This window comes from Trichomycterus rosablanca, chromosome 2 (genome assembly GCF_030014385.1).
Source record: "Trichomycterus rosablanca isolate fTriRos1 chromosome 2, fTriRos1.hap1, whole genome shotgun sequence".
Taxonomy (NCBI): Eukaryota; Metazoa; Chordata; class Actinopteri; order Siluriformes; family Trichomycteridae; genus Trichomycterus; species Trichomycterus rosablanca.
In genome coordinates this window covers 26,846,248-26,858,499 of record NC_085989.1, presented here as the reverse complement: position 1 = coordinate 26,858,499, position 12,252 = coordinate 26,846,248, and the positions used below count along the sequence as shown (strand labels likewise).

Below are 12,252 nucleotides of genomic sequence, written 5' to 3'. Positions count from 1 at the left end.
TCCACTCTCCTTGGCTGGCATGTGTGTAATACAAGCTTATATTACATTAAGGAGAAAATGGGGGCTTTTACCTAAACTCTATATAATTTACAAATGTTCTAAGCATACATGAGACATCACATGATGCTACTAATGTTTAACATTTAGTTTCTTTATATTATACATTATACTAACTATAAATGTGTGTCCAGTGCTATTTAAAACTAGAACCAAGTTTAAGACTCTTTAACACCTGCAATTTGGGGGTTAAATGCTTGACTGTTTCTATGTTGTAAAACACATGGCAGAGCGAATAAAGAGCTTTAACAATAGCCGATGTGTTAAACCAAGCGTACTGGGGTAAGGGGGAAAACACTGATGCATTACTGTGACTTATTAACACTGATGTGGTTAAATCAAGTCTGCAGTGGTACTGCAGTTACCAAAAAAAAAATGCACAAACAAATAAGTGACAAAGGGAACAACTGATTAAGCAGTGTCAACACATTTTGGCACAGATTGAGTAAGTCTCTGAGACCGTAGAAATGTGATGGAATGCCATTCCTAATTACATTTACATTTTTGGCATTTGGCAGACGCTGTTATTCAAAGCGACTTACAGTACTGTGTATATATTGTTGAGTATATATTGTCTAAGCAATTAAAGGTTAAGGGCCCAACAGTGGCAACCTGGCAGTGGTGGGGCTTGAATTACCTTTCAATTACTAGTCCAGTACCATAACCACTAGGCTACAGCTGCATAAATTACATTTCCACTGGCATTCTAGTGATGGAAGCCACAAGACCTTGGTGCATAATCTACTATATGTAATTGGTATGGATTAAAATTGGGATTTGTAAAGGCATAATAAATTATTTACATAATTTTCACTCTGACTGGAGGAAGAAAAACTGGAGGCGTAATTAATAGCTGCAAAAATGATCAACTCTATGGCTTTGAAATTAAATGTCTGACAGGTTCATGGCTAGGTGCCCATATACTTTTGGCCCCATGATGTACCTTTGCAATATACATAAAACCAGCTTTAGTTTTGGGGACTCTGTGATCTTAGTCAACAAAACTGATCTAACTGATCGGCAAAATTTCAAGCCCCAATATCTTTCCACCAACTGTTTTATCATGGTCCGGGTTACAGTGGGCATTGTGTTAACCAGAGACATCTGAAGCAAAGATTACAATTTAGGCAAGATAGTAATCCACTGCAGAACCTCACCCACACCTCCAGGGACAAATATATTAGTCTACCTTCTGCAGTCTTTTGAGAGTGGGGAAGAGTTCCCAAAGGGGTATCTAGTAACACCAAAGTGTTTTTGAATCTTGCCGTTTGTTTATTAAGATTTTAATGTCATGTTTTACACTTTGGTTACATTCATGTTCACAAGGTTATATCAAACACAGTCAAGGACAATTTTGTATCTTCTATTCACCTCACTTACATGTTTTTGGACTGTGGGAGGAAACCGGAGCACCCGGAGTAAACCCAAGCAGACACTGGGAGAACATGCAAACTCCACACAGAAAAGGACCCGGACTGCCCCACCTGCCCCCCACCACTTAGCCACCGTGCCGGAATGTTGGCATTTATTATCATGGCATATGCAAACCAACTGCACACAGCTTATATCTAGAATTATGGAAGCCTGATTTGTAAAAACGTAGTAAAAAGGTTTTGTAAGTAAAGCTAATGGATAACAATACAGTGTGAACCAATAATCTAAGACCAGTCTGTGCTGAGAATGAGTGCATTATTGATCTTTCTTTAACACTACCCACCCAACAACTGCATGCCACTTCCTACACATTTTTATGTGACAAAATGTCCAGTCATCTGCATTATGTTATGTAAGCAGAAAATAAATAAGGTGTTTTTATTCACAGGCCCTTTCATAAAAAAAAGATTTGGTACAGAGAAATATGAGCAACAGCTCTTGAGAGTAAACTACTTTTATAGAAGAATAGCACTTGGTTTGTAGATGTGAAAGCATATTCCCTTCTGGTCCAGGAGTCTGCCTGAAAACTTTGAAAGTGCTGAGTCATGATAATTCTGTTATTCTCTAGTTGAACATTTTATTTCTTTGCTACAAATATGAAGTTGTCAACATAGAGAACCTGTGTCTGATTGAAGGCGGATTGAAACTCATAAATACTGTAGAATCGACCACAAAAGACCATTAGTTACAATTCCAAACCAACTGCTACTCTCAGCATTTTACTAGGACTGTATAACAGAACCAAACATACAGCAAAATAACAAAGCTGTACCTAAAGAGCATCCAGTGCCATGAAAAACTGTTTTTGTCCCAGCCAATTTTTTCTTACGTCAAAGGGTTCAAACACAAATAATTTCATCAATGTAAAATAATACAAATACATAAATAAACTGTTGTAATAGCATTTATTAAAAGAGAAAGGTTATGCAATATGTTTATGTTGCTCATATTAAATAATCTTAAATAAAGCAGGTAACTAATTCCACATATAGCCTCAGCACAGTAGCTGTATTTGTATTTGTAGAATGTCGTGTTTAGTGGTGGTGTTTGATGAATAACCTCAGAGCAAACAGACTGTGTAAGCCAGATGTATATTTATATATTAGTATATGCTGACATTTACAAATGTATGAATAATACAAAACTACAGCAGCAACAGCAGCACCCATGTCACTCTAGTTAACATTTAGCCATGATGAAATTGAAACTCTGTGTCTACAATTTAACAAGAAAAACAAACTGTTTATTTTTACACTCAACACTTCTAGCCTAGCTTCTGTGGATTCTTTTAAATAAGCAGAATAGCATGCACTTCACTTTGAATTTCCCCCACTTGGCCAGTTTCTTTATACCAAACTAAAATATTTAATAAATCTACACCAAAAAAAAGAATTATTAAATCTGTGTAAAAATAAGATTTTCATCCACAGAAAAAAAGCAATATTTTTTTCTCATCTATAATAAAAACTATGGTTTATAGTTAGTATATACACCGATCAGACATAACATTATGACTACCTTCCTAATATTGTCTTGGTCGCCCTTTTAATGCCAAAACAGACGCACTTCAATGCCACTTCACTAGACCCCTGAAGGTGTGCTCTGGTATCTGGCACCAATATGTTAGCAGCAGATCCTTTAACTCCTGTAAGTTGAGAGGTGGGGCCTCCCACTGTGTATTCTGACACCTTTCTATAAGAACCAGCATTAACTTCTTCAGCAATTTGAGCTACAGTAGCTCGTCGGTTGAATCGGCCTACACAGGCCAGCCTTCGCTCTCCATGAGCCATGACCGCCCATGACCCTGTCGCCGGTTTACCACTGTTCCTTCCTTGAACCACTTTTGATAGATGCTGGCCACTGCAGACCAGGAACACCCCACAAGAGCTGCAGTTTTGGAGATGCTCTGACCCAGTCGTCTAGCCATCACAATTTGGCCAAATCCTTACGCTTGCCCATTTTTCCTGCTTCTAACATCAACTTTGAGGATAAAATGTTCACTTGCTGCCTAATATATCCCACCCACTAACAGGTGCCGTGATGAAGAGATGACCAGTGTTATTCACTTAATCTGTCAGTGGTCATAATGTTATGCCTAGTTGGTGTGTACATATTTAAACTTTTCTTTTCAACTCTCAGCACAAAATCAAAAGGCTATATCAAAACTGAAGAGTAAAGTTATTTACCAAATCAGATTTGGCTGTTCATTTAAGTCAAATGTAGCAAAAATGTCATATTTATACTGAATACTGGCTTTTTTCCCTTTGATAATCCCACCAATGTAAAACCTGGTTCTAGTCATTTTTTTTAAAAACTAAGATTTCTGTCTCATGGCCTTAATAGAGGTTTTAAAGGCAATATGTTGATGCAGCAGTCTAATGCACTAGCCCACCACTGTTAAAATCTCTTGACTTCAAATGTAGGTGGTGCTGGCCCTTTGCCTGAGGGAGGGAAGTTCACTGTGCTTCATTGGTGTTGTACAACTGCATCCAAGAGCTCCATAGATTTTATGTAATTATATTTAAAAAAAAAACATATTGTACATCACTTAAGTCATTAAGTTATTTTTTAAAAGCACTTAATTCTGAACAGAGTCAAAGCGGAACTGGTGCCACATAAAACACCAAGTGCTAGCTAGCTAGAAATACACCTAGTGGTGCCCAATCTACCTGCTGGACCACTTTGTACTGTTAATGGCTGAACAACCTACTGATTTCCAAACAATTACTCTGTTTATTAGAAATTGATACAAACAATTCTACTGGATTTAAGCTACACGTTTATGCACAGCCTACAACTACTGAAGAATATCAAAATGGTTTTAATAGCTTCATGTTTGTTTGGGTTGTTCCCTTTTTTCATGCAACACAAATTCTATTTTCCCAAAACACCACTGCTCTTCCAGATGGCTATAAAACAGCTTTGGCTCCAAACAATGGCAGTACCAGTCATCAAAACAAATTTGCATAAAATTTGATGCAGTGACAAAACTGCTATAGCAATCTGGCACTGCACTTACCCTACCCTTTACACATGCAATAAAACTGATGCAACTGAAATACCAGCCTAATTACAGTCTCAGAAATTCTCTACTCACATACTAGCCTATCAACATTTATTATAACCTGAAACCTGACCAAATTACCTTCATGGTACACTTGTTACAAATGAACCACAAAAATAAAACGATTGAAAAAACTTAACATGTCCGATGAATCTTCTTTTCTCTAAGGTCAAGTGAACTGCTGGGCACGTGTACATAATTTACCCTGGAGGAGTTGGCACCAGCATGCACTGCAAAAAGATCTACCCTGCAAGCTACAGAAGTTGTGCCCTGCTCGTCTATGCCTCAACAGGTCAGAGCGTTTTTGAAAACATATTAGGTAGGTGGTCCTGATCTTTTAGGTTATCGGTGTATATAGAAAAATATAGAAAAGAAACAAGGGATATTTGTGAAAAGCACTAGCACAAATATACCAGTGGGCTTTCAACTAGACTGCTTGCAAATGAAAAGACAAACTGGGCAGCAAATGATAAACATACGCTTATTGATGTTCATTTATGGTTGGTACATTATTTATATCAAATTTCAGGACCCAGTCACCAAAATAGGTAAACTTCTGTTTAAGATTACAACATTTTTTGACCATCAGATTCCTTTGAGTTTACTGGCCTGCTGCTATTTGCCTCTATTACAGACTGTACAAATTCACTAGCACAAAATATATTTAGGTTAATAGCTCTTCAGACCAGACTCATAAGATTAATAAAAATACCCACTTAAAACAACTTGTCCATAGAATGTCCACACAAAAGTAAATTAACATTAGGAATCACAAAAAAACCTGTTTATTTCTGTTCAGTTTCTCTATTCAGACTTGGCAGTAAAAGATAAATAAAAATACATAATTAAAATTTTTTTAACTGAAATAAAACCAGAGATTTAAGTATCAGAATAATAAATGAATACAAAAATCTAAGGTGAAGTGCACCCTGGGGTACGTGACAGATAATGATGGTAATGCCTCATAATAATGAGACATGATAATTCAGGTCAGACAGACATCTCCAAAAATGTCACATTGACTAAGCTACCTGTGCAGCACTGCTGTCACATTGATCACCAAGTGCACTAAAAGCAGTCCCTAGTAAACTTTTAATATTTGAGCAACTCATGAAGCTGCAGGACCTAATACTATATATTAAATATAGCCTAAAGGTGTGGACAAGGTGTGAGCTGTTTGGACATCCCATTATAAAACTATGGGCATTATTACAGAGTCCTTAAATCTGAACCTGAACTCCATTTAATACTTTATTCTACAACATCGTGTCTGTGTAGATGTGATCTCTGATCTCAGCGGTGGTGGGCTAGTGTCATAAACCAATGCACCACCGAGTCCCGACATGTCAATTACTTTTTGTATTTCCATATAGCTCTCAGGGTCTGTTATACATATACATGGCTATACTCAGTGGTGTATAAAGTACCGGAGGGCCATACTTAAGTAAAAGTACAATTTACTTTCATAGAAGTAAAAGTCACCTTTTAGAATATTACTTAAGTAAAAGTCTAAAAGTATCTGATGTTTAATGTACTTAAGTATCAAAAGTAATTTGATATTAAATGTACTTAAGTATTAAAAGTAGAAGTAAAAGTAAATGCTGTTAGTATAAACTGAAGTGGTCATTTTAAATATAAAGATTGTTCTTTTAAGCCTGTAAACCACCTTAACAATTAACCTGTTTTCTTCCTTTCATCTGAACATGATTTGTGCTAATTCATGATCATAATCAACTGTTGACATCACCTGTTTGAAATCATGACATTATTTAGTTTTGTTTTTTTTACTTATTACTAGCCCTAAATGTTCCTGTTCCAACGTTTTTAGAATGTGAGTCGATGTAAATGTAAGAAACACTGCATCTATTTTATTTGCATTTTCTTTACTGTCCTATTTTTTTTATTTGGGTAGTATATTTCAATAATAAAAAAATAATTTTGACATAATTAATTTAAAACAAAACTCAAGAGAGTTTAACAAAACGTGTCGCACTTTTATCCCTTTAATGATCTGTTCAACTATTAATTTAAATCAAAATATTTGATTAAAATAAGCTGTATTTAAATAATATTCTTTGGGGCCGTATCTACTCCCTGAATGGCATGTGTTAAACTAAAAAAATATTGGTATTCTTACTTTAAGAAAACACCATTTCTAACTTGAAGCCAACAGCTGAAAAATCATTAATAATAAGTTGGATAAGTTGAGTTCTTGTTGAGAGCATTAAAGGGTTAAAGACGTGCTGCATGTTCCTCAGCACCATGAATCTCTCCTCTGCCAGTCTAATACAGAAGTTATCTGAGGAAATATTTGTCCGCAGGTGAGTTTTTAAAAATAATGGACGTGTCTTCATGAGTTTTGCAGTCAATGAATTCCAAACTAATTTAGTGAAACGTTTTATTTGTGGTTGGAATGTAATGGGTAAAAATGGTAGGTAGATATCTGAACAATGTTAATGCTAATAATATTAAAAAACCCGCTGATGCTGCAGCTTTACTTTGTTAATCATTGTTAACTTACATCAGTGTGTTGGAGCTTCTGAAATCTCCATATTTGCGTTTCTTTGGGTGAACGACGCACTTTTAGAAAACTCCGATAGCTTTTAGAGAACGTTTGCACATGCGCATTAATGTGTTTAACCACCGTCTAACTTACAAGCGCAGATTCACCAAACCAGCGTGCAGTCCGTCACACATCTCACATCATTTACCTTCATTCTGTAGTAACGAGTAACGAATTTACATACAGAGAATGTAACGGAGTAAAAGTACACAATTTCTTTAGAAAATGTAGTGGAGTAAAAGTGAAAGTTGCCGAAAATTTTTATACTCCAGTAAAGTACAAATACTTCAAAAAACTACTTAAGTACTGTAACGAAGTACAGTATTAATACTTCGTTACTATACACCACTGGCTATACTATACTTGCAAAAAGCTTCATTTGATTGGAAATGTTGAGAAAGTAAGTAGAACTATATGTACCAAAACCATTCCCAATATACAGTACACTTACCTAAGCATAAAAAACAGTTCTGACTCTATTAAGGGGGTAGAACTAAGTTTCAGAACCAGTTATAGCCCTTTTTCTTTTACTTTAGTCATGTCTAGCCAAAATGAACAAGATGTAGATAGACACCAGCTGTATTTCAATATGAAACATAACACAATTTTGGATTAATTGATCATTATAACTGCTTTGAGAGTAAGTGAATAAACCTAAATAGACTCTAAGGTTTATCCTATAGGGAACTGAGCTGAGGAGGGAATATTGCAAGACTACTAACCATGTATTAGCTTTTTGTGTAGAAAGAATGGCAGAACAGAATGTGTTTTCAGGGTCAGTAAAACAATTTATTTATGCTACAAATATAATTCCGTGAAGTGGTTTTACTGAAATACTGTGGTTGTATAAAAGGCTTAAATATAATGCAAATAATATGATACTTTAGAAATGGAACCCTAGACACACATTAAATTATAATATAGCCCTAAGTTGTAGACTAAGATGTTATTCATGGCATAATTTAAACTTAAATTAACTTGAATATACAGATTCTCCCTGTGTCTGTGTGGGTTTCCTCCAGGCTCTCCGGTTTCCTCCCACAGTCCAAATACATGCAAGTGAGGTGAATTGGAGATACAAAATTGTCCATGGCTGTGTTTGACATTAAACTTATGAACTGATAAATCTTGTGTAAAGAGTAACTACCTGTTGTGTCATGATTGTAATCAAAGTATGTAAAACATGACGTTAAAATCCTATCTCCAATTCACCTCACTTGCATGTCTTTGGACTGTGGAAAGAACCAGAGCACCTGGAGGAAACCCACGCAGACACGGGGAGAACATGCACACTCCACACAGAAAGGACCTAGACCGCCTGTGAGGTATGAGGCGACAGTGCTACCCACTTAGCCACCGTGACGCCCTGTGCAAACAGCTGCAATTAAATTAACAACTATACATTTTTAATTCTGTTCATAATGTTCTTTTTATATTATGTTTGATCCACCGCCCCTTTAATTTAATTTTAGCTTCCTCCACCACCGCACACCTCCACCCTAACCAAGCAGAGCCACAGACTGTCATGCAGACACCACCTGCTTCTTTTCCCCTGTGAGAGACAGGGTCTCACAGAGAGCAGTATCATGTAGGGACCAGTCACACACCACAACTGATTCATTATACCGCTGTGCCTCAGTTCTGTTCGGTTTATTAATTGTAATGGGATTTCTTACATATGTGTAGTCAAAATGTTACTTGGGGTAAGAGTTTGGCAACATACTTCAAAAAATATATAAGAAGTATATAAAATTCATATCTACAGTAACACGCACCAACACACACATCTGTGGATAGTTAGTGTTTTCACATATTTGGCCATCAATGACTGTATCATGTATTTGTGCATTGGAATAAAACTAGCCCATACAGTGTAATATGCCTGCTGTAAAATAAAGTGTATGCAATAATTCTTGAACCCAGTCCACACCTGGAGTGCAGGCATTTAAATACACCCTATACAAGGCAACGTACCAAATAACTACATTAAATAAGACATGTGGAAAATTATATCACTCATGCAAGAAACCACATACACATTCACTATATAGGCAAAAATATTGGGACATCCCTTTTAATTTTTTATTTCTGCCACAACAACTGCTAGCAGGTGTAATAAATCAATTATTTAAAGGAAGTTATATGCTTTAAGGTTGTAGCAACAATTTAAGACATGAAAAGCTTGGTTAAAAGAAACTCCAGTGGTCTGCACAGAGCCCTGACCTTAGCCTCACTGAACAGCTTTGCAATAAACATCAATTGAGGGTTTCTTGGCAAACATCAGTACCCTAACATACAACTGCTCTTTTGACTAAAAGAGCACAAATTCCCACAGACATGCTTCAAAGTCTTCTCAGAAGAGAGGCTGTTGTTATAGCTAAAAATATCACACAGTGGTCACTATTTTAATACCATTTGTTTTTGAAAAGGGATGTTCAACAAACTCATGATCAGGTGTCCAAATACTTTGGCCATATAGTGCATATACCAAAAGGCAGGGGCGTACAGCCATGGTTGTCTTAGTCTTTGGGTAATGTATCTAAACAAAGAAATGGCATATTATAATTAGAGCTCAAAACATTTTTTAATTAGTGGTATGCTGGAGGAACCAGCTGCATGTAGCAGTGACAGACTGATCCCCATAAATATTCTAGAACCACAAGGAACTGTACGCCACTGACCAAAATTATATACTATACTAACAGACAACACACACATATGCAGTCTACCATATATATTACATTTCAACATGCAACAGTTTCAGAAACAATTGATTATTTGGTGCTTACCTCTGCAGAGGGGCATGGGAAAGTCCCATACTGCTGCGTTGCCTGCGTTAGTCACACAGTTCAGTTGGGAATGGCCATCCAACACATACCCACTTACACAGCTGTAGCGGATTTTGTCACCAACGTTAAAGCGGGTACCATACAGGATGCCTTTGGGTGGGACACCTGGATTACCACACGAGCTGCTCTGTAACTCTAGAAAAAGTAAAACAAAATATATATATATATATTAATAAATAAATTTACTTTTGCTAGCCACATGTATTGAATACATAGTTTAACATTAGGAATGAAAATGTTATTTATTCATTTATTTATTTTTGCAACACTGATGCTGGTCACATTAAGAACACAAAATATTTCTTTGTTGATTTGTCTAGGCCACAAATGACACTAAGTTTTAGGTCTCAAAGTAGCTTTAAAAAGGACATGACATCCATTAAGAGGTGCAGAATTAGTGTCTACTGATCCATAGATGACTGTCCACTAATTTCTTCTGCTTATTCTCTCATCAAAAATCTGTCATCCTATGAATAATGTTAGAAGATTATACATAAAAATAGATACAGTTCAAACTAAAAGAAAGAATAAAACAAAATAAAAGTTCTTCATCTTTTTCAGTTAAAGATTTATGAACAAATCTAATCATATTATAAATAAGGTGGGAGCAATTCAAAAATGAACAGACGTTCAGTAATACTGAAATTGCAAAAAAATATAGATTTTTTATAGATTATTATAGATTTTGAAAATAACGTACAAAAGCAGTTTTGTTTTACAATGAAATGAAAATAAATGACTTTATAATGCATTTTGACACACTAAACAATATCTAAACAATTTTTATTTGTTAATATCAAATAGGAAAACTAACAGCTAAATGTTGTTGGTACCTTTTACTGCACAATATGATATTAAACTATTTGTGACTCAAAAATGCTGCAGTTATACCTATACCGATGGTTAAAACATGGTTAAAACTACCGTAGATGCCTATATTTAACCTATAGTATTACAGATGTGATGTTACATAGAAACTATTCTTCATTTTGAAGTTGCCAGTGGGTTAATGATTTATGAAAAATAGAAAAATAAGCAGGTAGTTTTTTTTAGTAGAAACATACAGGTCCTTCTCAAAAAATTAGCATATTGTGATAAAGTTCATTATTTTCCATAATGTAATGATAAAAATTAAACTTTCATATATTTTAGATTCATTGCACACCAACTGAAATATTTCAGGTCTTTTATTGTTTTAATACTGATGATTTTGGCATACAGCTCATGAAAATCTCAAAAAATTAGCATATCATGAAAAGGTTCTCTAAACGAGCTATTAACCTAATCATCTGAATCAACGAATTAACTCTAAACACCTGCAAAAGATTCCTGAGGCTTTTAAAAACTCCCAGCCTGGTTCATTACTCAAAACTGCAATCATGGGTAAGACTGCCGACCTGACTGCTGTCCAGAAGGCCATCATTGACACCCTCAAGCAAGAGGGTAAGACACAGAAAGAAATTTCTGAACGAATAGGCTGTTCCCAGAGTGCTGTATCAAGGCACCTCAGTGGAAAGTCTGTGGGAAGGAAAAAGTGTGGCAGAAAACGCTGCACAACGAGAAGAGGTGACCGGACCCTGAGGAAGATTGTGGAGAAGGGCCGATTCCAGACCTTGGGGGACCTGCGGAAGCAGTGGACTGAGTCTGGAGTAGAAACATCCAGAGCCACCGTGCACAGGCGTGTGCAGGAAATGGGCTACAGGTGCCGCATTCCCCAGGTCAAGCCACTTTTGAACCAGAAACAGCGGCAGAAGCGCCTGACCTGGGCTACAGAGAAGCAGCACTGGACTGTTGCTCAGTGGTCCAAAGTACTGTTTTCGGAAATCAAGGTGCCAGAGTCTGGAGGAAGACTGGGGAGAAGGAAATGCCAAAATGCCTGAAGTCCAGTGTCAAGTACCCACAGTCAGTGATGGTCTGGGGTGCCATGTCAGCTGCTGGTGTTGGTCCACTGTGTTTTATCAAGGGCAAGGTCAATGCAGATTTTGGAGCACTTCATGCTTCCATCTGCTGAAAAGCTTTATGGAGATGAAGATTTCATTTTTCAGCACGACCTGGCACCTGCTCACAGTGCCAAAACCACTGGTGAATGGTTTACTGACCATGGTATTACTGTGCTCAATTGGCCTGCCAACTCTCCTGACCTGAACCCCATAGAGAATCTGTGGGATATTGTGAAGAGAAAGTTGAGAGACACAAGACCCAACACTCTGGATGAGCTTAAGGCCGCTATCGAAGCATCCTGGGCCTCCATAACACCTCAGCAGTGCCACAGGCTGATTGCCTCC

The 12,252-nt window shown here is 36.7% G+C and overlaps 1 protein-coding gene across 1 annotated transcript in view; it reads right to left on the bottom strand.

The window, feature by feature from the left end:
* csmd3b (CUB and Sushi multiple domains 3b) overlaps positions 1–12,252 on the bottom strand; it is a 538,328-nt gene that overhangs the window by 343,964 nt on the left and 182,112 nt on the right. Inside the window, exon 4 of the mRNA XM_063013213.1 lies at positions 9,908–10,102. Within this exon, the coding sequence (XP_062869283.1) occupies positions 9,908–10,102 (195 nt within the window). The remainder of the gene's footprint in view (positions 1–9,907; positions 10,103–12,252) is intronic.